This window comes from Protopterus annectens, chromosome 10.part0 (assembly GCF_019279795.1).
Source record: "Protopterus annectens isolate FY-2018-M chromosome 10.part0, PAN1.0, whole genome shotgun sequence".
Lineage (NCBI taxonomy): Eukaryota > Metazoa > Chordata > Ceratodontiformes > Protopteridae > Protopterus > Protopterus annectens.
The window spans coordinates 1,226,424,219-1,226,452,214 of NC_056744.1; the positions used below are offsets into that span (position 1 = coordinate 1,226,424,219).

A 27,996-nucleotide genomic window follows, 5' to 3' on the forward strand; every position below is an offset into this window, starting at 1 on the left:
GTAGGTGGTAGTTTGTCTGTGGAGGCAGAGCAAGGTTTGAGCTTAAGAAGTATTTAATATAAGAGGTAGAAATGGGCAGAAAGGAGAACTGAGTTGAGGTTTGAGTGTTGGGTGCTGTAGGTTGTGAAGTTAAGTTTGGCTTAGTGGGTATGAGATTCTGGATGGTATCAATAGAATGTTTGTTTAGGAGGGTAGCGGTTTGTTTAGGAGATGAGTCTGGGTAGGGGGAGGGGATTTTGTTCAGGGTAGACCAGTATTTACGAGGGTTAGATGAGTTGCTTAGCTGTGCAGAGTTGTAGTAGGATTTTTTATCTAATGTAGTATTTGTTTTGATAGGTTTCTTAGTTGTCTATATTTGTAAAGGAGAGGGAGTTCTTTTGTTTTAGTCCAGGCTTTCCAAGCACTGCCCCATTGTTTCATTAGTGACTTTGTTTCTTTAGTTAGCCATGCAGCAAAATTAGATTTAATTTTGATTTTCCTAGAAGGAGCTAGGGAGTCTATAGTATTCAGAAATATGTTGTTAAACATACTTACAGCGTCATTTAGTGGTACTTGTTTTAGGCTGGTCCAGTCTACACTAGAGAGAATAGAGTTGAATTGAGTGGTATTGAAATTGGATAGTTTCCGACAGTCTCTAGTTAGGTGTGGTTTTGGTTCTGGAGAGTAGTATCTTAAGATAGAGGTAGGGAGATGGTCACTAAGGGAATCAGGTAAGGTGGTGGGATTATGGTAGTGGTGGGGAGAGTTGGTAAGAATCCAGTCAATTGTAGTACTTGATGATGACATTTTGTGGAAGCGAGTGGGGGATGAGATCATTTGGTAGAAGACATATAGGTGGATACTGAGTTGAGGTGAGTCAGTAGTGAGTTTTGACCAGTCAATATTGACATCACCTAGTATAAGGGTTTCATATGGTATGGTTTGGAATAACCAGGATAGAATGTTTTCAAGGATGGGTAAATTGCTACCTGGAGGAAGATAGATGGAAGCAACAGCAAATTTCTTTTGAAGGTTCAAATAGCAGTTTACTATTATAACGTCTGCTAGGTAGAAGTTAGGTATGGGTGAGGGATAAGGTGAGATAGTTAGGCTGTTGGAGTATAATATAGCTAGTCTGCCTCCCTTTTTAGTAATTCTGTCGGAGCGAAATATACTATAGCCAGGCTTTAGCCAATTTTCTGATAGGGTGAGAATGTGTGGGGTAGTATGAGCCATCCAAGTGTGGAGCTCAATGACTTTGTTTTTTTAGGCTCTGAATATTTAGTGAGAGAATAGTCAGGTTTTGTGATGGGGCTAAGTTCTGTACATGCTGTTGTGGATGGGGAAGAATCTGTGTGGAGTTTGTGGAGGGGGTGGGTATGGTAGGGGTCAGGTAGGTATGAGTGGGACTTGGGCCTGGGTTGGGATGGATGTCTCCAGAGCAGAGTAGGTTTTTTTCTAAGAATAGAAAGTATGGCAGTATGTAGTTGGAGTTCATATAGCAGTGACTTAGTCTTATAGTTAGTTGTATGGGCTTGGAGGATGGAGTGTTTAAATAGACATATGGTGGTAGAGGTAAATACAGCTGGGGAGATAGTATAAGAATGAGTGATAGGAAAATGTTTCGTGGCTAATATGTGGAGGTAGCAGGACATAAGGGTGGGTTTTGAAGGTGGAAGTGGTAAGAGGTCATGGAGGATAGAATGAAGAGGAGTGTTGTGGGAATAAGAAGGTAATGCATATTGGAGAGAGTTTGATATAGTGGACCAGTAGGAGCAGCCACTAAACGGTAAGAGGTAAGATAGTGAGGATTGACAGAATTTGTGGGAGGGAGTGGTTAAGTTGCAGGAAGTGGTGTTTGTGAGGCTGGTGGAACAGTAAGGAGAGGGAGAGGTTGGTATAAAGGAAACTAACGGGGTGGGTGGGAATGGGGGTAGGGTAAGGGAGCTTGCGAGGGCGAATGGAGCGTGGCTGCACCCGTCAGGTGAAGCCCAGAAAACAATCAGAAGGTATGTGAGCAGGAGAGGGTGGAGGTTTCTGCTTGAGAATCAGAGTTAACTGGCCTGAGGTGGTTTCAGTGGGAGTAAAGGTAGAGCATAGAAGTATAGTAGGAGGAAGAGATAGCCAGGGAGGGATTACAGGAGAGGTAATGTATGCAGCTTGGTAGGGGAGGTAGACTATGAGGAGGAGAGGTCTAGTAGACAAAGAGGTAAAACTCAGATATGAGTACAACAGCAGAAATGGGAAGTAGGGACCAAGGGTGAGCAAGACAAGTACAGAGATAAGGGAAACAACAAGGAGTGGTTTACTGGTGAGGTAGAGAGTAGCTACCATGGGGTTATCCTAGAATGGTTATAGCAGTTTTACTTTTTTTCAGATGAGGTGGACATAAGTGATTTCACACTGGAAAGAATATATTCTGGGAGAGACTTGACTGCAGGTATTTCAGCCAGAAAGGGCCAGAGAGAGATGAGGATGCTGAAGTAGCTGGAGTATCCTAGAAAATAAGGCAAACAATAAGTTGTGAGAGATGTGGGAGAAGAGGATTCATAAAACTGTATGAGTGTCAGTGGTAAGTAATTGGGAGTAGGTGAGAGCTATAGCCAATTTGGAGAAAAGTAGGGTATGAGGGGTGGTTGTGTGAGAGTTAGAGGAGCTCTCAGTGAGGGGAGACCTTTGAGTGGTATGAGGGATGGGGGAGAGTGCAGGTTGGAGTCAGGTTTGAGAAAAGTGAGTATTATATGAGTGGGGGTACAGATGTAGCAAAATAGCAAGGAAGTAGTGACTGGAGATAGAGTATCTAAATCAGTACAATGCAATGCAGTAACACAGTAAAGAAAAGAATATCTGGCTTATAATAAAGAAAAGCACAAGGCACAATACATTAATATACTATGTAAAAAAATATTCTACTTAGTACAGCAGCCAAACATCAATCCAAGCATAGCTACAGATTTCATAACAACAATCAGGCTATGTTATACTGGGCATATGTACAGGGTAAACATAGACAATTTCAAGTACACAGCACCCTAAAGGATAGTAACCTGAAATCACTAGCTAAGGTAATCATGTACTTTCTCTTTTCTTTTGTGGAGGAAAGGAGAGAGAGAAATTACAGACTGCTCTTTAGAAACGACATACATTACATCATATTGCTGTCGCTAATTAAGGGAGTTATGTGCAGGCAGCATAAATCGAAAACCTTGAGTTGCAATGTTAAGCATGGCCTGTAATCAAATATATTGTAGTCACTAGCAATGGTAGTCTTTTAAACACTGCTTACAGTCAGAACCTAGCATTGCAGTGTTTTCAGACTGTATAGAGTCGAAAATATGCTAGCAAAGTAGATCCAGCCACCTGGTAGCTATGCGGTAGCTTGTAGATGTGGGTTAGTAAAAAAATAAACGCTGGTTAGAAGGGAGATATAGCATATGTATGTGGTTAGAAATTGAAATAGTTGGTAAATAGCTATGTAGAGAGATCAATGTGCAGGGTTCTATCAGCTATATCTGCAGGTTGGTTAGTCTTCTAATAAAGTTTACTACTCCCACTAGGCATCACAATTTACCAACAGTGTAAGAACAAATTATTTGCAAATAATGGACACATTTCGCTAATGGAGGGTAGGGCTAGCTGCAATAGCATTAGCATTAACAGCAAGATGCTTGTTACAAGGGGAGTATAGATTTAAATTATAAAGTGAGTCACTGATGGAAAGCTATTTGGGATCCTATGTGAGCAGTGTCCTAGAAGCAGTACACCATTCAGATAAGGCTAGTGCTTAAATGATGATTCCCGGTCTCACCAGGAGTCACAGTTAACAATGCAGAGCGACAAAAATAAATCCTTTGCTAAAAATATAGTGCACTTTTACTATATGAAACTAAAGGTAGCTCTATAGCATTAGCATGTGCAGGACAACACTAAATGAATTTAACGTTAGCCCTATAGCGTTGGCGTGTGCAGGACAACAAAAACAATCAGCAACAATTCTTTGCTAAACTAAGACACGATTTGCTAATTCAGACTAAAGATAGCTTAAATAGTATTAGCGTGTGCAGGACAGCACAAACAATCAGCTCACAGGCACAGAACAGATGCAACTGACGGCACTCAAGCCCAAGCAGCATTAGGAAGTACATTTGAAATCAGTATAATCTTGCATTTGTATGTTCTATTATACAACAATTAAAACCAAAGTAGGCTAATATCTATCAGGTTTTCTGGGAGCAGAAGGTAAAGAATCAGGGGCCAAGCTAGATTCCGAAAAGGCATCAACAACCATGTCTAGTACAGGAGGGATAGCTATAGGCCTGTGTTGAGACATAAGTAAGAAATCCCTAAGCCTCTTTTTAGAATCAGAGTAATCCTGGCTTTCCCAGCGAAAATGCTCCCTAAGAGTATGCAAGGTTTCACCAAAAGAGAAATCCTCTGGAGGGGAATCAGAGGGAATAGAGTCTTCTGCATCAGAATAGGTAGATAAGGGTAAATCCTGGTCATCAGAGGAAACAGAAATTTCAGAATCCTGGTCAGAAGAATCATACACAAATTCAGTCCTAGGTCTCTCAGAAGGGGAAGGTTGGCTTCTCCTGATTAAGGTAATAAGTCTTCAGCCATTCTTATCATTTGTTTTTTAGGCATAGAGGCCTGAGCATGCAGTCTGTGCATCGGTTTTCTAGGCATGATTCGAGTTTTAGGCCTTAAAAAAGGTGGCGTTGGTTTAATATGCAAGTCAGTAGGCCTGAATACACCCTCAAAAGCCGGTGCCTGCACAGCGGCTCCGGACCCATCCAAGGTAGAGACATCTGCAGGTTCCACAGTTGAAGCATCTCGCAGCATACCGGATTCCGAATGGGTCTCAGTAGAGTCCTGTGAATCTGAAGTAGTGGGTATCAGGAGCTGGGAAAGCACCTCACTGAGTACTGGCGAACTGGCGACTGGCTTAGGAGAAGCATCATTGGCATCTTTGGACCTAGGCTGCCTGTCTCTGTCTTTATCTTTGCGTTTTTTTTCGGAATGTCGGTAGTCGAATGGCTTACCAAAGACATATCTGGATAATTGAACCAAGAACCAAAATATTTAGAAGTGTAAATATACCAATGACAGATAGTTCGTTGGTTTAATCAGGCACACAACTAACAGCGAGGTACGCCGTGGTCAGGGCCTAGGCAAGGAATACAGTACAAATGAAAATCTTTACGAGGAATTTGCTTTCCACAAGAAATGCAATTATTAACTTTTACTGACATCGCTATACAGCAAGAAAAGGGTTTCCCCAACAGGATACTTAGCTTTAGTTAAAGACTTCAGTTCTGAAACTCGAAAACGAAAATTTCAGGAGTCGGCCTACTGGCACTTGCGATCTGCTTCTGCTTCAGGCACCGGACAGCAAGAAAGACTGATGTAATGGCATTGGCTGCATGATTTATAACGCTGACTACCTGGCATCATGGAAGATGAGACAGCAACTGATGCAGGACCCAAGATTTTGAAAATTAGGCCGACTAAGGGCTACTGCAAGCAGATAACCCCAAATGTGATGACTGCAACAGTGAAACACGAAGAACATCATGTGATAACATTATAGACTTTGACAAAATGAAAATCTACAATTATAGTAGTATTGTTGTGACAAAATTACATGGTGATCTTCTTAAAAGGTTTTAATTTTATTCCACATTGGAAATGTAATTTAGTGGACAATATTTTAGACCTTAAATTAGTCACTTGAAAAGTTAACTTGCAATTATTAGCAAACAATGCAGCCAACAGTTCTATGTCAGTTGTACATGGATCTAGCGCATATAACTCCTCACTATTACCCCAGTAGCTCTTTTTGAGAAATACTGTGAGGTTGACATGAGAAGTATGTATAAACAACCACCCAGGCAATCATTTTAACAAGTAGGGATGAATAAAATTTACTATCTGATCTTTGTAAATACAAGGAACTTAGCATTATGAAACCAGGCAAAGGGGGAGAGGTGGTAATTATGGATAAGTTTAACTATGTAGCCAAAATGTTAAATCACCTCTATGACAGTGAACCTTTTCACTCTGGTCTCTTTAAATGATTGAGGAAAAAGTAGCCAGTCAAAGGAGAGATTTTTTTGCTGGAGGATCTATTTTTAGAACATCAGTTTCAGCAAGAACAAATGGAATGCTTAAAGGTTAAAAAAAACTTTAATCCCCTCATTATTCAGGATCCCAAAAGAGCATAAATCTGCCACAGACCCTCTTATGAGACCAATTGTCATGGCAAGGGGCTCTAAAACAGAACCATTAGCTAAATTTATTGATTTCCATTTAAAAGAATTCTTTAACAACAAGATGCACGTGCTTAAAGATTTCTGGCATCTGTTGAAAAGTTTGGCTGAAGTAACTTACAAAGAGAACATCATTTTCCTGAGTGTGGATGTTAATGACAAGGGTATGGAATTTTTTACAGAGGCATTAGCCCTAGGTTTAAACATTACACAGAACTCAACAGAAGTTGTATCTTCAGTTACAGAGATTGTGTTAAAAAACAATGGTATCATTTTTGAAGGCAAATACTCAAAAAGGGGTAGTTATGGGGACCTCTTCAGCCCTGGTTTTTGGAAAGATTTTGTGGCTTTGGGAAACAAAGTTCATTTTTGGTTTGGTCTTCAAAAGTTCTATTTCTCAATATTACTGTTATCTGGATGATATCTTCATATTATGGGATGATGATTTAGACATTTCACAGTTGCTGAAATATATGAACACTACCACTACTTTTTTATTTATCACTCACACCACTGACTTAGAGAGCTGTAACTATCTACACAGGCATGTATATAAAAACAAGCAGGAAAATCGATTTGAGTCATCAGTTTATAGGAAACTTACATACTCAGTTTCCTCCACTTTGACAGTAATAACTCCCTATTAGCCGAAACGGAACCTGGTGAAGAGGCAGACAATTAGATTATCTAGTTTGGTTACAGAGGGTCAACAATTTATTGAATAATTAAATATGTTGAAAACTATGTTCAAAAAGAGAAAATACTCATTAACTTTATTAGAAGAGCAGGGAGATTTAGTCTCAATATACAGGAATTCACATTTTGCCCCTACACTGAGGAACCCAAATTTTCCTTTTAGAACGAAACAGAATAAATTTGATACAGGTATGACCTGTGTAATGAATTTTGATCAGAATTCCCCAGCTATTAAGAATATTACTAAAAGAAATTGGAAAGGTGTGTTTGGGGCATCTGACCTGACCAACAGAGTCGGTATAGCACCTAAAATAGTATAAAAAAGGAGAAGAAATATTAAACATTTATTTAAAAAAAAATAAACAGTAATACAAGTTCAACTAGGAAAGATGACAAAACATGGGGCCTGCAAACAGTGCAGGTTCATCTATGAAACTACGAACATAGCTATAAGTGATTTTAATAAACTGTTTCCAATACCAGGAAATACCAGAGGGTAATATATGTTACAACCTATACAGTATATTCCACCTTTTACATAGGTAAGACAGAAAATCAGTTAAGAAAAAGAATTTAACAACACCTGTATGCTAGCAAAAAGAAAGATAAATCAAATGCTATGTATAGGCATGTCAGTGATTGCCCAATTTTAAAAACTTTGTCTTTTGCATATTGGAGACAATAGCAGTAAACATCAGGGGAGGAAACTGGTCAGCTTATTTGGAATATTGGGAAGTGTACTGGCAGATTTTATTGAATGCCACACATCCTCCAAGGATTAATGATTGGATTTCAATAAGCAGTTTATTGTCTTTTAACACAGACACAGACAAAAATCTAACAAATAGTTAAAAAGAAATTGTTTTTTGGATCAATTATTTTGATCTATATTTTTATATATAAAGTGTTCTGAATTATTTACCATAAATTTGTACTATATATATATATATATATATATATATATATATATATATATCGCTATTAATGTATGTGTTTTTGTATAAAGTATAGGTTAAACTCACTGGCCCCAGCTTTTAACAAAATGCTAGTGTTATAAATATATATATAATTTTTTTAGTGCGACTGTGCCTTTAATATATTTTAACTGGAAGTAATTTTGGTATTTAATTTATTCTTATTTAAACAAGGATTGTGACTATTGTTTTTATCTGAAGATGCTCCATGTATGTTAAAGGAACGAAAGCGCTTATCTCATTTAACAAAGCAGTGTTGATCATGGTTCTTTATTGCAGCTTCAACAGTCTATATTTGTTTTTAGAGTTTAGTCATGTTACATGACATCTTTGTGACTTCCAAGCTTTAGCAACTGTCATTTCTTTTAGGGCAAAGGTGGCAAATTCCACATTGGTCAGCTGAGTCGGTCTTCTATTAGTTCCTATGAGCACATTCCAAATTCAACTCTCCGCACAGATCTCTTAGTCCATCTAGTTAGCAGTGCTCTTATGTACCTCAGCCAGTTCCTTCTTGATTGTCCAACACTTCTGCTAGCCTCAGCAAGCACAGCCCCACTTTCCTCCTGCTACTACAATGCTGTCATAAAAATTCCTCTCACACAGAGCATTTTAATCAAAGGAACTTATCACTGCTAATGCATTTGTAAGAAACTGTTCCCAACAGGGTACTTATCTGCCCGGTAGGGTATGTTTTTTGTTTTTGAACTAGGCCAGACTAGTGAATGCTTTAATCTCATAATGATGCATATATATATATATATATATATATATATATATATATATATATATATATATATATATATATATATATGCCCAAAGCATAACAGAACTAAAGATGGCACTAATGGATGCCACCCCCACATTTATACCAGAAAAAGTTGAGGTTCAAAGGAAGGGTTAGTCTGCTGTGATGGGAAGAAAAATGCCAGATCTGAGACATCGGGACAAATGTCTAACTCGGCCAGCAGCAGAGACCTCTTTGTTCATAATTGTAATGGTAACACACAAAGAAGAAAAACAGTTCTGTCTTCTTGAGCTCATGCCCTCACTTCAGGGAGAACCTGAGCTGACGATAAGCCTACAGAATATGAACGACTCACTCTCCACATTTTATGCCACTGTAAAGGTTAAAAAAATAAATAAGAGTACCCACAAACTACAACATAGGAGGTAATCCCCTGAAATCTGAAGAAGAAATAAGGGATCTAGGGACCCAAGTAGATAGTCAGCTTTCCTTTGATAACCATGTTGCCAAAGTGGTTAGAAAATCATTCTATGTGACCCATCTGATCACAAAAGAGTTCGCATCAAGATCTAAGGATGTAATGGTGCCCCTCTACTCTTCCCTCATCAGACCCATTATTGAGTACAATGCACCAACTGGAATGTACCTGGCTAGACATCTCCAGCAGCTGGAGAGACCACAGAGGTACCTAACCAAGAGGATTACTGGCCTCAAACAGTTGCCCTATGTAGCATGACTGAAAAAGCTAAGACTGTTCTCTGCTGCATACTGCTTTCTCAGAGGCGATCTCTGTCTAACGTACAGAGCCATGTCCAACCCAGAACTGATGAACATGCTCCATCTTAGCAAAACCAAATCTACTCGAGATACACGCTCTAGGGATATAAACCTCAACACAACAATGAATAGAACATGCTGGAGGGATAGATTCCCTTCGCTGAGACTTCCCTTACTATGGAACAGGGTCCCAATCTACATAAGACAGAGCCCCTCACTATCACTCTTCAAGAGGAACCTTGATGAGTGGATGGGTAACAGAAAGTTCACACCGGGGATCACACCAACAGCACTACTAGATAGGGGCCAAGGGTACTAGCTGCTAGTACAAGGGTCTAGGAACTACTAAAGAGGCGGTGAATACTGCACAACGTGGCTGGGCTAATATATGCCTTCGGGCAGATAGCCCAGTACCAACCTATGAACCTATAAAAAAAAAGACGGCAACGGCTTCGAAACAATTATCACCCACTTTCAGAAAAAAATATGGGTTAGAAAGTAAACAGCATGAAGACCGAATTCAGAGGTAACATTCAGACTGGCAGCAAAAAATTCCTGAGTATTAGGCGCTTGTATATCATATACATAATATACCTTATTCCTTGCATGTAGGATATACATCTGACATACAGCACCAGAAGTTGTGAATCCTATGGTATGCTGGCTGGACATTTGGTTATCCTCAGCAGGATATCATAAGAGTGAAAAATAATGCAGCAGTGATAAGGAAGGACATAACTTTTTCCAACTACTAATAAATCATTTTCTAGCAGCAGGGTTTGTTGCCTCCTTCAATACCTACTGGTAATCCTCATTAAAAAAAGGTGTATAAAAGGAAATATTCTGTCATCTGCATAGTTAGTAATAGTTATGGTTAGGATACATCACACACGTGTAGTCTTCTGTGATTACATCTAGTCTGTAAGGAGATTGTGGTAATGCCTCTGGCCATACTAAAAGAGGGAAGAACCACTGTTTCCTGGACCAGAAGGGAGTCATCCCAAGATCTTTGGACAGTCTTTCTGAATCCTCATAAAGACCCTGGATAATACTGGAAAGGGTGGAAACACATACAGGAAAACTGTCCAAGGGAAAAAAAAACTGTCTTCCAGGCTTTCAAGGGTAGGGACCTGTACAGATTTCTGCCAGCTGAGAGTGCAGGCAAAAATATGCATTTCAGGTGTTCCCACAAAAGGATCACATTTTGTAAGACCCCTTGAAATAGACTGAATTACTGAGGATCTGTCCTGGTCCTGATCACCTTGTGTGTCGCACAGTTTTGCTCTGATGGTATACAATATGCCTGTAGAGTGAGGTTGTACTGAAATTCTACATCCCAGGTACCATGGCTAAGCTGCAAAGAGGGGAGGAACTGGGTTCCCCCCTTGCATGTTTATTTATCAATGTAGTGCAGTATCTAAACACTAGTAAAAGTTCTAGGGACCAAAAATAGAATGAGAGAATTGAAAACATTTATAAGTACCAATATAGATTTTTTATTATGTGATTAGGTCTGCCTTTTGTGTTCCAAATATCTTAAACATTTATCCCCATCTACACTGCGCCCCAATCAAAGTCTGAGACAACTGTAGTGACAGACTGTGCTAGAGCTGGAAGGGAGAATGGAAGACTTCAATTTAGGAAAAAAAGTGTCTCCAGAAAAAAAAAAGTCTCCCTATTCATAATCCCAAATCCTGGAAACTGAAAAGTCAGGGAATGTAGACAATAAGACCATACAGATTACAGGTACTAATGGAATTTTATCATGTGGAGTTCAGCAAAAGGTACCATGAGAATCAAAGATGCCATGAGATCCACAATCCTTAGGAATTTCCCAGATGAGCCAGTAGTCTAAGTGGAAAAACTCAGGAGTATATCTAGAAACAGATTTAATTTTTTCATGTGGATGAAAAGGTCTCTGAACTGAGATGTTCCAGAGACATTCCAGGGAAACAATCCTGTGAGAAAATGCTAGACAAAACATCTGTACATTTTGATGTTACGTTAAGCATTCTTGATTTTTTTTTCTTTTTGCTCCTGTACTTTATTCACACACTTGCTCTGGATAATTGTCTGTAAATTAACTACTGACCTCCACCTTACAGAAATACTAGTTGTTTGTCTTTTCGGCTTTTCCCGGTTAGGGGGTCGCCACAGCGGAACTCCGGTCCGCTAATGACTGGCAGTAGATTTTTATGGTGCTGAGTTTCCAGCCGACGCCCAACCTTTAGCGAAGGCACACCCATTCACGCATGTCTTTCGGAGGCCACCCAACTGCCGGGAGGACATGCAGACTCTACACAGAAGGCACTCCAGCCGAGAATCGAACAGGGGAACCTCTTGCTGTGAGGTAACAACGCTACCGCTGTACCAAGAAATACTAGTATGGTCTCTTTTTCATGCAGTTTCCACTCACTTCATCCTGATCATCCTGTCATTGTACACTAGCTGCATTTTCAATGCATTCTGCACACCACACTTTATACCTGTTCACATAAATCTTTACTCACAAATATCTGCCTAGAACTGAAATTATATCAGTATAACTGGCAGCATTATATTTCAGAAAATAATCTTGCTAAACTCACGCAAATATTAATATATATATACAGTCAATGCCAAACATCTGAGATCAATTCAGTTTACACAGATTAGCTTTTAACATAGCACTCAAACAGAATAAATAGGAGTAAACCTGGACTAAACAAGCAGAGAAACAGGATTTTTTTCTCCCATTTCTTACTACCGCAAGTTATTCTTTCACTTACCATTTCACAGTGACAGGCCAGGGTCACAAAAAATGGGTATATATATCTTAATCGAAACTCACTTTGTTAAACCCCTCTTTGCCGAACACCTTTTCATCTAAGTCCCAAATCAGCAAATAGACTTTTAATCAAATTGTTTCCCAGGGAAAATCAATAGTAGGCCACCCTAGCGACTGCGGAAAAAATCAAAAAACTTAAAACCTATCCAGGTGGAGGACTTTGCCCCCACACTCCATTAACTAAATATACCAACTCTGAGATCACACTACAGTGAGGAAAAGGGGCAAATTCCATATAGTGGCCAACCATTGGTTTGCCCTGGGAAAAACTTTGATTAAAAGTCCATTCGCTGATTTGAGACTTCGATAAAAAGGTGTTCAATGAAGGGGGTTCGACAGTGAGTTTCGATTAAATGATATAGACCCCACAAAGAATATTACTGAAATTTTTTCCAAGTTCTAATCAAGCACCGAGTGCGCTGTCACCCAGCAACACAACCCCATACCTTCGATGGCGATGCACTTTGATGTCCACTGTTTCTCAAATGTTGTCAAGAGTTTCTTTTGTCTGATGCTTATCACATGTTCCTTAAAATTAAACTCTTCCGTGTAAAACCGAAGTAAGCCTAACCAGAGTTCACCAATGGACTCGGAGTTCTTCCCAAACTCAAGCAAATGCTTCTTCTGCAAATAATTAAAAACAAGTGTGAGAGCAGAAAAGCAAATAAAATACAAAGCAATACTGCACTTTCTCAAGTGAGTAAAGTTTATTAGCAGTTCATGAAGCAGGTCAAGTCAGAATTTTAGTCGATTCACCAGAATAATTTACTTTGTCATACCAAACCATACTAAGAATACCATACAGAAGAAGTCTATCAGTTTTTATTTAATTTCTTAAAATAATTAAAAGTGCCATACCAAATAATACCTAAAATACAATACATGTGAAGCCTCTAACCTATGCCTGTGTCATTTAAATTAAACTTTTTTTCTTACTCTAATACGTTTTCTTCCATTTTGGCTGTTGACAGAAATTACCCTAATAATCAACCTCTCTTCTCCATTACCAAAACAGCTCCCTTCCCTAGCTATACAGAGGGAGCTCTGCCACTGATTAAGGCAGTAAACATCGAAAAATGAAGTTTCAGGAGGATGCTAAGATGCAACCATTCTACTTAAATGCTCAGTTTTCCATTCCAACTCCATCAACATACTGATCATATGGTTAACAACATGAATGCTGCTGTGTAAAGGAATCCCCAGATTCTATATGTCTGTGGTTTCACAAGCAACAGCAGCAAAACAGGACCCAATGAATATTAGTAGTACAGCATGAGACACCTCATCACCAGACCGATAATCAAGGATTCTCAATCCTCACCACTGACAACAGTGGGGGATGTACACTGGGAGGTTAATAAGTACACACAGGATTTCCAGATGCAGCTCTTTGCATCAAGTGCAATTTCCGTTAAGAGCACACAGAGACCACAGTCTGTCTGGGGCTGGTTTCTCTCTCTTTCTCCGGATCCTCAATAAGACTCCCCACTGGCACAGCTATAGAGTTGAGATCTCAGTTGAGTGACCAAGTCAAGAACCCCAGCACCCTCTCTGGCCAACCAGTGCTTCGTGTCCCTGCCCAAGTAGCTACACACACACACACACACACACACACTCACTTAGAGGTTTGATTTACACACACATCTGGGAAAGGCTAGCACAGGTTTACTAACTATGCCCCCTTCTGCTCAGACTATAAGGAAGTTATACTGACACCACTCACTCCTTATCAGCTACTTTAAGGCTCTTAACAAAGGATGTCCAATCTTACTGTGTAATATTAATATTAACACAAATAGTAGTTTGACCAGGAGCAAGGCTATTAGGAGTGGCCAACACAATGTCACCAAATAAATATGCAAGTACTCTCAGAACCTAAATACCTCTACAAAGATCAGCCACAATGAAATATATTTAATAATAAAAAAAAGAGAACAGGACAATACTAAATATATACTCACAGTGACATCAGAGTTCAAAACCACAGGAAATATTTAAAACAACATTGCAGGACAGGCTTAAATAAATAAAACAAAAAAAAATCTAAACTAAGCTTTAGTATATTCCTGACTATATCTAAGAGGATTACTATACGCTAAAAACTTACTAATAGAGCAAGGCAGATATGGTGAATGGATCTTCTAGGTGTTCTCAGGTCCAAGACAGAATACAGAATGCTCTGTCTCCCTAAGAGACTTCTCAAATTTAATATCTCAAACATTACTGCTGGGATGGCTTGCAGAATGACATAATTTCTGGTCACCTGACTCTAGTTCCCAGGAGAAATACCCGCTGCTGGAAGTTGGCAGTATTTAGGATCTAGCTGTAAAAAATACATAGACTTCAGATCTTTGGCAGATTCTGGAATTCATAAAACAATGGCATACCTTCATGCTTTCAGAGGTAGTAATTAGTTCACTCCAAAGACAATACTGAAAGCTTCTCAGCACAGACTCCGTGTCTCTATCTGCATTGAAAACTGAAAGATACCATCTTTTATTGCATAACCTATAAAGTAATTTAATTTCAGCTATTTTCCTAAACCTTGCTGGACTGAAGTTAACATCCTGTATTCCAGTTTTGACTGTTAAAATATATACAGTTAGACAGTTACAACAGTGCATGTACATTTCTGTTCTCTTTATTTTATTTATTTTAACATTTGTTTACCGGGAAAGCCCAACTTGGAGCAAAGCCAATTTTCAGGGGAGGCCCGGGGAGAAATGCTCCAGGTGCATGTCTTTGTAATATGGGAGGAAACTGGAGCACCTGAAGGAAACCCACATGAACACAGGGAGGACATGCAGAGGACACACAGAAGGCACTCCAGCAGAGAATCAAACCGGAGAACCTCTTGCTGTGAGGCGACAACGCTACCACTGCACCACTATGCTGTCCAGCAGGGCAAACAGTGGATGCATTTCAAACACAGTTTACAAGATACCTTTTCAACACACGTCTGTACGAACCAGTTTGATATACACATGACATACAGTTCTAATGCAGTTGTAACACAAGTATCTCATAGAAATCATGCTGATACTCACAAATGACATATAATTATTTACAAAATTCCAGCTAGCTGGGCTGGCAGTATCTCCTTTCGTCACACAGCAAAATAACTATTTATTTTAAATGGCAATGAAAAGATCTTTGTTATACGATATCTGTTTTGTATTAGTCAAACATCCTAAATTTTAGTTTTCTACTGCTCCTTCCATGCACTTTTTAAAAATGCACTTGATCTTAGCCAAAAGATAGTTAAATTCTGGTGAACTGACTGATGTTAAAGTTAAGTGATTAAAAAAACTTGAAGCTTTTTGAGTTTTTGATGTTTTTGTTTGGCTTATTATTTAATTTATCTCAATGAAAGTACAATGATGTCATGGTTAGTATTGGGTAATGATTTACATACTTAAGCCACTCTTTTCTAAAGTTGGTTGCTTACCCAGAAAGTAATTTCCTACATTACAGTGTTGATACTTCCTCATCATGTTAATTTTCAGTGTAAGGTGTTACACTGTAAGTAGCAGCGGACAACCTTTTTTTCTAGGAAAAAAGCTTGTACTGATGCAGTTAGCATGAAAACATAATTTAGGTAGTAAGGGATTCAGAATTATTTTTCAAGACCCAATAAACATTTCAGAAGCTGTCCTGAATAAAATAAAATGAAGTGTTGTCTCCTCTTACACTCGGTCACTGTTTTCCTTCATACAGCAGAGCCTGCTGTCACTACATCTGACTTCGATACTGCAGGAGCTCTGCCACAAGGCCTAACACCTACAAGTTTACTGAGAATTTTGTCATTGTTTAATAGCCTGCAGTCACTACATCTAACCTTGATACCGCAGGAACTCCGCCACAAGATACTACAACTACAAGTTTACTGAGAATTCTGTCATTGTTTAAGGTAAGCATTTTTACCATGAAGAACCTTGCTGCATATTAACTTTAATCTGTTTAATCAGTTAAATTCATGCCTGCGCTGTGACTGAAAGTATCTGTGAAATAGTCTGTGTACTCTAAGGATCTCTTACTAAGTTGACCACTGTCCCCTTTTGCTTGATCAGTGGACTATATTGCATAAGCCAGTTATTTAGTCTCAGGAAATGACAGACAACCTATTTTACTTGCATCTCTCTGTTAATTACTTTGTTATGGCTACAAACTGATTGCTCTCAGTTATAGGTTCATAGGTTGGTACTGGGCTATCTGCCCGAAGGCATATATTAGCCCAGCCACGTTGTGCGGTATTCACCACCCATTTAGTAGTTCCCTAGACCCTTGTACTAGCAGCTAGTACCCTTGGCCTTTATCTAGTAGTGCTGTTGGTGTGATCCCCGGTGTGAACTTTCTGCTACCCATCCACTCATCAAGGTTCCTCTTGAAGAGTGATAGTGAGGGGCTCTGTCTTATGTAGATCGGGACCCTGTTCCATAGTAAGGGAAGTCTCTGCGAAGGGAATCTATCCCTCCAGCATGTTCTATTCATTGTTGTGTTGAGGTTTATATCCCTAGAGCATGTATCTCGAGTAGATTTGGTTTTGCTAAGATGGAGCATGTTCAACAATTCTGGGTTGGACATGGCTCTGTACGTTAGACAGAGATCGCCTCTGAGAAAGCGGTATGCAACAGAGAACAGTCTTAGCTTTTTCAATTTTGCTGCATAGGGCAACTGTTTGAGGACAGTAATCCTCTTGGTTAGGTACCTCTGTGGTCTCTCCAGCTGCTGGAGACATCTAGCCAGGTACATTCCAATTGGTGCATTGTACTCAATAATGGGTCTGATGAGGGAAGAGTAGAGGGGCACCATTACATCCTTAGATCTTGATGCGAACCCTTTCGTGATCAGATGGGTCACATAGAAGGGTTTTCTAACCACTTTGGCAACATGGTTATCAAAGGAAAGCTGACTATCTACTTGGGTCCCTAGATCCCTTATTTCTTCTTCAGATTTCAGGGGATTACCTCCTATGTTGTAGTTTGCGGGTACTCTGTTTTTTCCAAAGGGGATTACTACGCATTTTTTTGCATTTAGCTTGAGACCATGGCTTTGACACCATGCATCAGTCTAATTTAGGCCCTTCTGGGGGATCTCCATGTCGGACGGAGACTCTATTATAGTACCCAGTTTGCAGTCATCCGCAAACTTAGTCAGCCACAGCCCTTCCGTCCTTGCCTGTACTTCTGAGAAGTATATGCCAAACAGGAGGGGCCCCAGGACAGAGCCCTGAGGCACACCACTCATTACTGGTCTGGATTCGGACATAGATCCCGCTACTCTTACTTTATGGGATCTGTCTGAGAGCCAGTTTGTGATCCATCTTGTGATGTAAGGGTTTATGCCCAGGCTGGTGAGCTTATCAATAATACCTGAATGGGGAATGCTGTCAAATGCTTTAGCAAGGTCAAGGTAAGCCGTGTGTACCTCCTTTTCCTTATCTATAGCCTGAGAAACTGTCTCAAAGAAATCCACCAGGTTCAGGAGGCATGATCTGCCCTTGGCGAAGCCAAACTATGTGGGGTCCAGCGACTGGAGGTTCCCAATCTCTCCATTTACGAGTTCCATAATGATTCACTCCACAGCCTTACAGATCAGACTGGTCAGGCTTATTGGTCGGTAGTTCCCAGGGTCAGTTGTGGCCCCACCCTTGTGTACCGGGACCACCGTTGCCGTGCGCCATTCTATGGGCACATATCCTGTGGAGAGGTTGAGACTGAACAGGGTATTAAGATGCGGGGTTAATTCCTTTTGGAGCTCGCATATGACACAGCATGGGACACCATCTGGTCCCATGGAGGCAGTGTTTTTAGCTTTAGATAGAGCCTTGTTAACCAATGTAACAGTAATAATTGGACTTACACAATCCCCTGGAATGGTAATAGGCCCTGTAGGTGGTAAGGGGGGGGGGGGGGGATTTGCACTGAACCTGTCAGCCAAGATGTTGGCAATGTCAGAAGGGTCAGTGTATTTTGTTCTAGTTTGTACTAACTCAGAACAGACATGAGCATTGCCATTTAGGTTTTTGACGTAGCCATAGAAGGCCTTATGGTTATCCTTGGCATCCTTGGCAACTTTCTTTTCAAAATTAGCTTTAGTTGACTTGATGAGGGCCCTCAGTTTCTTACTAATGCTGATCAGGGATGATTTTTCTACTTGAGATTTGGCCTTTTTTTGTATAAGTCTCCTCCTTTTATTGTAAAGTTTGCTTATGGCCGGGGTCCACCAGACTGGTTTCTTCTTGCTTGAGGAAGGAGTCTTGGTTTTATTTGGGATAGCATGGTCCATGCAATCCTGAAGATGTATATAGATTGCCCTTGGTGTAGGATTCCGCATCCTGGATATCATTATCCTTCTGCAAGGGAACAGTGAAGCTTTCCACTTCAGATACAAGTAGTTTGAAGTTTGCTTTGGAAAGGATTTTGACTATGGTTTCTTTGACTGGGGAAGGTGGAGGGGTGAGGATGTCCAGGTTTATAAGTTTGTGGTCGGATCTGACAAAGGAGGGAGTGATAATGGGTGTGGTACAATGGGCGTCCATATTTGTGATGATTAAATCCAATATGTTGTCCCCTCTAGTGGGGAACATACTAGTTGTTCAAGGGCATTTGAATTTATAAATTCTATGAATCGCTGAGCATAGCAGTTGGAACATTGGTAGTTCGCCCAGTCTATACCAGGGTAGTTGAAATCACCCAAGATTATGGTGTTGGGTAGGACCTTTATATTTTCCAATGTCTCAAGGAATACAGAGTGAGCATCTTGGGACATGGTGGGCAATCTATAAACGGCTACGACTTGAAATGTGGTTTTGCCTGCTGATAGTTGCGCATGGATGATTTCTGGGGCATCATGCTGCACTACTAATCTGGAGATATGGGTATCCTTAATGAATATGGCTACACCTCCACCCTTTGTACTGTGATCCGGTAACTGAGGCCGGAAGGTATGATATGAATTGTAACCTGGCAGTGCTGGGGTGCTCTCTTGAGCCTTGAACCAGGTTTCCGTCACTGCACAAACATCAATTTTCTCCATGCTGAGGAGAGCCTCGAGTGTGTGCATTCTGAGGTTGAGACTTCTGGCGTTGAGTAGCATTACCCTTAGTTTTTGGTTACCTTTGCTGGTTACGGTGGTTGGTTTGTCCTTTGAGCCTTGCCTAAAAAAGGCACTATGGGGACGGCAAGAGCCTTGGCCAGTATTTGAAAACCTAGGGGTGATGGTTGCAACCCATCTCTGGCAAAACAGCGAGGCTTGTCTATCATGTCATCCCAGGCAGACAGACACTGGATCCCCTTAGAATGACACCAGAAGCTTAGCCAATTGTTGAAATTGATCATTTTGTTTTTGTATTGTGGTATCATTCTAGGTGAAGGTAGTATGCTACTCAAGGTCAGGGTCATACCAGCTTGGGCTACATGATTAGAGAGCTCCTCAATGTCACTTTTCATGTAGTCCAGGGAGGTACGTCTTAGATCATTCAACCAACATGTACAATGACAGCGTCATACTTGTACTTGTTCTGGAGTGACCTAAGTGCCTGTGTTATGTGGCGGATCTGAGCACCCGACAGGCAGCGGACAGTAACCTTCTCCTTGTTCAGCCTGGTGAGTGGAACATCTGTGTGCCTTACTATAGAGTCTCCTATTACTAGCATATTAGGTATGGTGTTTTGCCTTAAGGGCTGCTGTGAGGCACACTGCTGAGGTGAATTATGTGTTTTCTGGCTTGTGTTTAGAGTGCAGGTTGCTTGCTTGTCTGCTTTGGAGGGCATTGTTTCTTTTTCAGATTGGTACCTAGTGCCTCCGAATATGTTTTTGTGTATTTATGCGTATGTTTTGCCGGTGCTTGTTTTGTAGATTCATGTGTGACAGGTGATGTGATGCAAGTGTGTCCCTTATCCTCTTGACTCTCTGTTACAGTCATGGGTTGAGAGCACTTAGCCTCCAGTCTGGCTGTGTATTTGCATCTCTCACAGGTGTTTGTGTCTAGAGGTAAGAGGAGAGGGTTGTCTGTATACATGAGGCAGTTGTGACATTGCCTCAGGATGCCCAATTCCACCAGAAGAACTGGAGTGTACACCTGAAGCTGACCTCTGGACATGCTTTGAAGTGTAAATTGAACTTAAGTCCTGCGGACGATCGAGGGTCTTATGCTATATTATAATAGTGCTGTCTAGGAAATTTGGAGAATAACATTGCTGTCTAGGAGATTAGGACAAGTGCTAATTTCTGTTTTGCAAGTGCTGCAATAAGAGCAGCTGATCTGAAGCACTTGAGTTGAGGCTTGCCTAGTTCTAAGGGAAAATTTACAGTGCAGACTTTGTGGGGCCGGGAATAGTATACCCCAGCTAACCGGTGCTGCCCGACACTGCTCTGTGCGCAAGACTGTGCAAAAAGAGAGTTGCAGGGTTTTTCCTCTAGATAAGTGAGGAAAGTGAATACAAGAGCTGTTTTTCTCTAAGCAAGTGAGAAAAGTAAGTACAAAAACTGTTTTCCTCTAGGTAATGAGAAAGACAACAGTGCTATAGTAATTAGTAGCTTATTTAGTGCTTACAAGTTCTGAACAAGTGCTGAGCATGAACAAGCAAATTTAAGGGCTAAAACTAAGAATCTGTATCTGCACTAGATGAGTTACAGGACAGAAACAAGTGCAAATACAGGCTTTCAAATCAGAAAGTTGAGAGAGATGGAAGAGATTGCCCAAACGGCCAATAACTACAAATTCTGGGCCAGAACCACTACTTATGTGGTAGACAGGTTACCTAGTGCTTACCAATCCCACTGATAAGCCAGAAGGCTTCCCTCCAACACAGAAAGGCTTGGGGGACTCAGAAGCTTACATACAGTCCTGGATACAGCAAATCTGTATCTGGAGCACTAGTTACAGGAAAGGTAGGAAACAGGCTTACAGTTTTTTTTTTTACAGAAAAGTAGCAAAAACAGTAGTAAAAAACAATTCACATGCAGTGCAAGCTAGCACACTTGAGTATGCAGCAATATTAGACCAAACACAGTTTAAAAATGCAATTAAATTAAAAAGGACTAAAAGCAAGTGCAGAAAGAGTTTATTAGGTAGAATGTAGTAAAGAGATGGGATGGGGAAGTGTCCCAGATCAAATCTACAGTGAGGCGGGCAATGCAAAAGCCACCAAATTTAAACTACAAACCAAAAATAGGGAGGATGGGTGGGACAAAACAGTTTCAACAGAGATCTAAGCAAAAACTAACAGTACAACTTTAAAATCAAAAAAAATATTCTCAGCTCTGTATATTTGCCAATCAGTCTCTCAGAACAGTGTGACAACAGTTTCAACACAGATCTAAGCAACAATTAAACTCTATAACCAAATAAATATATACTCAGCTCTGTATAATTGCAGATAATATGTAAGGCAGTCTCTCAGATACAGGTTCCAGCAATAAACTGACCTGAGGGTGTGATTGTCACTGCAGTAGAATGCATTACTAAAAATCCCCTCAGCGTTTTCTCTTTTTACACTCAATCATTATCTTCCTTCACAAAGCAGCTATGTGTCATATATTATTACATGTCTATGATGGGTTGCCAACTGGCTCACTGACAGAACCCACACTGTAAAAGTTGCAGACTCCAAATCTGACCTCAAACCAGTGACAAGTGGAGTACCACAGTGTTCCGTCCTGGGACCGCTCCTGTTTGGTATCTACTTCTCTGAGGTACAGGCTAACACAGAAGGCCTCTAGCTAACGAAGTTCGCAGATGACTGCAAACTAGGAGCCATAGTCAAGTCCCCAAATGATGTAAACATCCTACAGAAGGGCCTCTCTGAGACAGATGCCTGGTGTCAGAGCCATGGCCTCAAGCTCAATGCCAGAAAGTGCAGTGTCATCCCCTTTGGTAAAAACTCTGTACCCATGAACTACCACATAGGCAGCAATCTACTTAACACCGAATGCGTGATAAGAGACATTGGGACCCAGGTGGACAGTAGTCTCTCCTTTGATAGTCACATCACCACAGTAGTCAGGAAGTCCTTCTACGTGGCACACCTCATCATAAAAGGGTTCTCGTCCAGGAAAAAATAGGTCATCGTTACCCTCTACTCATCACTCATTAGACCCATTATAGAGTACAATGCCCCTTTTGGAATGTACCTCACAAGACATCTGCAGCAGCTGGAAAGGCCAAAGAAGTACCTCACAAAGAGGATTACTGGACTCGGACAAATGCCCTACACTGACCACCTCAAAAAACTCCAGCTTTACTCCATAGCATATCGCCTACTCAGAGGTGATCTCTGCCTAACATATAAAGCTATGTCAAACCCAGAGCTGTTGGACTTGCTACACCTAACGAAATCCCAATCCCTCCGAGCTGCACGCTCTAGGGACCTAAACCCTGTCACCACAATAAACAGGACATGCTGGAGGGATAGATTCCTATCCCAGAGATTTCCCATACTCTGGAACAAGCTACCCATCTATGTCAAGCAAAGTTCTTCATTAGCACTCTTCAAGAAAAATCTTGATGAGTGGATGGGAAATAGGAAATACACCCCGGGGATCACTTCTGTGTCTCTGCTCATCAGTGGCACAGGAAAATAACTTTCTTGGGTGGCGTAAGCCAGGGAACCTTGTTGGCTAGGCTTGCATAGGCCCTTGGGCCGATAGCCTAGTACCTACCTATGAACCTATATGTTCTAAGACTGTGTAAAACAGTGAAAAGACATTGGTCGTGTGATATATTTGTAACATTTTCATTCAAATCAGATAAACTTTAGATATGCTGAGTGTGTTTCTCTTAAACACATATGTATGTAATGTGAATGGCTGGTATAATGGTATACATATATATATATATATATATATATATATATATATATATATATACATATACATACACACACACACACACACACACACATATATATATATATATATATATATATATATATATATATATATATATATATATATATATGGGTCCACTTTGTAAATTAGAAATACTGAAATCTCGAACTTCAGTATTTCGAACTTACAAAGCCGCATACTCACATTTCCGAAACAGGCAGAAGCGCGAAATTCAAAATCCCAAAGCACGGATATTTTGAATTTCTGCTTCTGGTGGTATGTGGATGTTTGGGTTTAATTTTGGTAAGTCTGTGTGTGTAAGTATGTTGGTTTGGGGTTTAGCATGTGTACGTGTGTGCTGTGACTGTTGTGAGTGTGTTTCAGGGACTCTAAGATGTGTGTGTGTGTGAGTTTCATTTGTGTTTCTGTTTGTGCGATCTCAGAGTTAGAATATATAAGTAGGGGGTTGTGGGGGGTGCGATGACTGATCGTGGGGGAGAGTTTTGTGCATGTTTGTGTGTGTACTGTATGTGTAGCGTAATTACGGGATTTTGAACTTCACGGTTGTGTGTTTTCGAATTTGTGAGTTGTGGTTGGGTTTTTTGCTTTGTGGTTTTGAAATACTGAAATTCGAGATTTCAGTATTTCGATATTACAAAGTGGACCCGTATATCTATATATATATATATATATATATATATATATATATATATATATATATATATATATATATATATGTACATATACATACCCATCCGTGGTGGTACAGCGGTAGCATTGTTGCCTCACATCCCCGTTCGATTCTTGACTGAAGTGCAGGGAGTGCCTTCTGTGTGGAGTCTGCATGTTCTCCCTGCGGTTGGATGGGCGTTCGAAAGACATGCGAAAATGGGTGTGCCCATTGGGGGTGCGATGACTGATCGTGGGGGAGAGTTTTGTGCATGTTTGTGCGTGTACTGTATGTGTAGCGTAATTACGGGATTTTGAACTTCACGGTTGTGTGTTTTCGAATTTGTGAGTTGTGGTTGGGTTTTTTGCTTTGTGGTTTTGAAATACTGAAATTCGAGATTTCAGTATTTCGATATTACAAAGTGGACCTGTATATCTATATATATCTATCTATATATATAATATATACATATATATATATATATATATATATATATATATATATATGTACATATGTACATATACATACCCATCCGCGGTGGTACAGCGGTAGCATTGTTGCCTCACATCCCCGTTCGATTCTCGACTGAAGTGCAGGGAGTGCCTTCTGTGTGGAGTCTGCATGTTCTCCCTGCGGTTGGATGGGCGTTCGAAAGACATGCGAAAATGGGTGTGCCTTCGTTGAAGGTTGGACGTCGAGCTGGCACTTCAGCGTTCGTGAAAATCTACTGCCAATCATTAGCGGACTGGAGTTCCACTGTGGCGACCCCTAACCGGGAAAAGCCGAAAGACCAACAACAATATATATATATATACATACACATACATTTATATGTATGTATGAATATTACACTCTTGAATGCTCTCAAGGTGATGGTTTTATATTGGTTTATCAGTGTAGTGCCATGTTCTGATAATTTGTTTAATACCGTTCCATATTTACACTACATTACTGTGGTTCTCTGTTGGTATACTTCCTGCTATAACTATTTTTGCCTAAATTTATACACTAACATCATTCTACTCTTATATTTCCCCCATATTCCCTTGTTCTGACTTACTTTGGTTCTCCCTTCATTTTTTTTTTTATATAAGTAGTAATAACTTTATTGCTTCAATATAATTTTGCAGTTCAGTAGAGTTTTTTTTTTTTATTTATTTCAGAGCCTGTGGTCACTACATCTGACCTCAATACTGCAGGAGCTCAGCCACAAGGGCCTACATCTACAGGTTTACTGAGAATTCTGTCACTGTTTATTGTAAGCACATTTATCAAGAACAACCTTGCTGAATATTAACTTTAATGAGTTATATACATGCCTGCTCGCCCGTTAAAAATAATTTTAATGATTTCCATCATTTAAAACTTCCTTCGGGCATTATACTTGGTGGTGGTTAGTAGTTTACCATCTTAACACCTCACCTTTTGTGAGTTTACATTGTCCCTTTTTGCTTGACCAGAAGATTGTACTGCACATGCATACTTACTGCATGCATTGCTATCCACCTACTCCCCTGACAAACTGTGTCTAACTGAAACCTGGTTAAAGCCCACAACAGCTGACAATAATAATCTCCTCCCTATTGGATATGACATACTACGCCGTGACAGACTGTCTAAATGGGGGGAAGGGCAGCATTACTTTATAATAACAACCTAAAAATAACCACTATTACTCCTCAAATCCCTCCCTTCAATAATTCTGAATGTCTCCTAGCTAAACTCAAACTTAGCGACAAAAATATCAATCAATATTATCACGTGCTACATACCACCCTAGAAGCCTTCTTACAATGGACAAGTCAAAACTTGCCTTAGGAAGCTATCATCCTTTATTACTTTAATATAGACTGGAACACGTGTTCAGCAATAAACCCCACTAACCATGTTAACCTCTACAGCTTCTCTCAGGTCATCCAATCAAGCACTAGACTAGGAAATGCAAAAATCAAAGAAAGCCTCCTAGACTGGATCTTAATAAATAAGACCACCACCTCTTACCAAGCAGGTGTCCTTCCAGACATCCTTAGTGACCACCAACCCTTCTTACTAAAATTCAAAACTCAGGCCAACCCTACCCCCCCATTACAAACTACCCGGAACACAAAAGGCTTTGACCCTAACAAATTCAAACTTGAGCTAAAGCACCCTAATTGGAAAATACTAAAAGTATTACTCCTAGAAGCAGCAGCAACCCAATGCAATAACACTTTCCTAAAAACCCTAAATGCTCATGCTCCAGCCTGCACCACAAAACTCAATGTGAAAACAGCCCCTGAATTAACAAAGAGACTAAAAATAAAACAGCACTAAGGAACAGAGCCTGGAATTATGGGAGAGCCATAAAAACCCCAGCAGCTAGGGAACAATTCCAAAAACTTAGAAACGAAACAAAAAAAGCAGTTCTCCTGGATAAAAATAATTATTTCATACAGCTGCAAAACAGGCATCAAAATAGCCCAAACAAATTCTGGGCAGGAATAAACAAACTACTTCAACCCAGCAAACCCTCCACCCCAGCGCCTACCTCCACATGCAAAATCACAAATATACCTGATACGTTCAACAAATACTTCATATAAACTATCTCCAGTCTTGTTCAACAACAGCCCACATCCACCACCACTAACTGCCCCAAACCTGTATCTAGACCGAAAACAACCGTCCAATTTTAACCCATCTCTCTACCAACTATGTCAAAAGGTTGCTAACCAAACCTAAACCTACTACACTGGCAGCTGATGGCATCCCTGCTGAATACCTTCAGTTGGCTGCCAATGAACTCGCCTTCCCAATATCTATTCTTCTAAACAGATCATTATCCAAAACCACCATTCCATCCATCTGAAAGACCTCCTATATCATCCCCCTCCACAATGGAGGTACTTCCACCGACCTCACTATCGCCCCATAGCCAGCCTGTCTCCACTAGCTAAAATACTTGAAAAATGTATACACCACCAACTTATGCCATACCTACTCAACCACCAACTTCTCTCTCCTACCCAGCATGGATTTTGGCCTGCTCACAGCACCACCACTGCCGTACTTTCCTTCACAAACGTCATCAACCAAAACAAACACACAGCCAATCTAACATCTGCCATACACTTGGACCTGTCAAAGGCCTTTGATATGGTCAACCATCTTAAGCTACTTCAATCCCTTACTGACCTTGGCCTTCGTAATCATGCATTAGCCTGGTTTCAGAACTATCTACAAGGAAGACAACAAGTAGTTTGACGGGACAACAACCTATCCTCATTGCTACCCATCACCATAGGAGTCCCACAAGCGTCCATTCTAGGTCCCCTTCTATTCTCTATTTTTCTCAATAAACTTCAAAGCATCTGCCAAGATGCAACTGTTATTCAATATGCTGATGACTCAACACTAGTCTGTTCAGCCAATGATCCTCAGAAACTCCTCCATATCACCCAGAAATTCTTCCAAACTATCAAAACCTAGTTTCTTAACAAAAACCCAATACTAAAACCCAAAAAGACCAAACTGTTGCTATTTAAACCAAACAAATCTACCACAATACCCAGCCCATTTAATATCCTGTTCAAGGATGGGACTATCATCTCTCCAGACACTCATACCAAACTGCCAGGTATGACCACTGCTAACCTTAAATTTGATAAGCATATAAATCAAACCATTAAAAAACATCCACAAAAAAGTGGGCAGTGTATACAAAAATAAACCATGTCTAACCCAACCTGCCAAGATAACTATTGCTTAAACTCACCTCCTTTCCACACTATTCTATGCCTTACTCATTTTCACCAACCTACTCAAAACCGAAATTGCCAAGCTCAATATGTGTTACAATGAAATTGCCAAATTTGCTACAGGTGCCCCCTAATGAGCGCACCACTGTCATTCCATAAAACAAATTGAATGGCTTGAATTCCCTAATCAACTAACCTTCAGTCAGCTTTCCTTTGCCCACAAACTCCTACTACTCCCAGATAAAACTCCAGCACTGGCCAATCTACTAGAACTACAAACTAATCCTAGACAACTTAGCTCTAGTGATAAAAAGCTAATCAAGGTCACCAAAAGCAATAACACAGCAGGGGACTCTCTCTTCCCTAATTACAATGGTAAAATTTGGAACACCCTACCTTCTGCTATTACCTCAGCAGACTCAAAGGTTACATTTAAAAGACTCCTCAAAGAACACCTAAAACTCACATGGATATGCTCATGCTCCCCAAC

The 27,996-nt window shown here is 40.3% G+C and overlaps 1 protein-coding gene across 1 annotated transcript in view; it reads right to left on the reverse strand.

Moving 5' to 3' along the window:
* The window catches only part of TUT4 (terminal uridylyl transferase 4), a 3,240,181-nt gene that overhangs the window by 869,063 nt on the left and 2,343,122 nt on the right, over nucleotides 1-27,996 (reverse strand). The window contains exon 22 of the mRNA XM_044086854.1: nucleotides 12,714-12,891. Within this exon, the coding sequence (XP_043942789.1) occupies nucleotides 12,714-12,891 (178 nt within the window). The remainder of the gene's footprint in view (nucleotides 1-12,713; nucleotides 12,892-27,996) is intronic.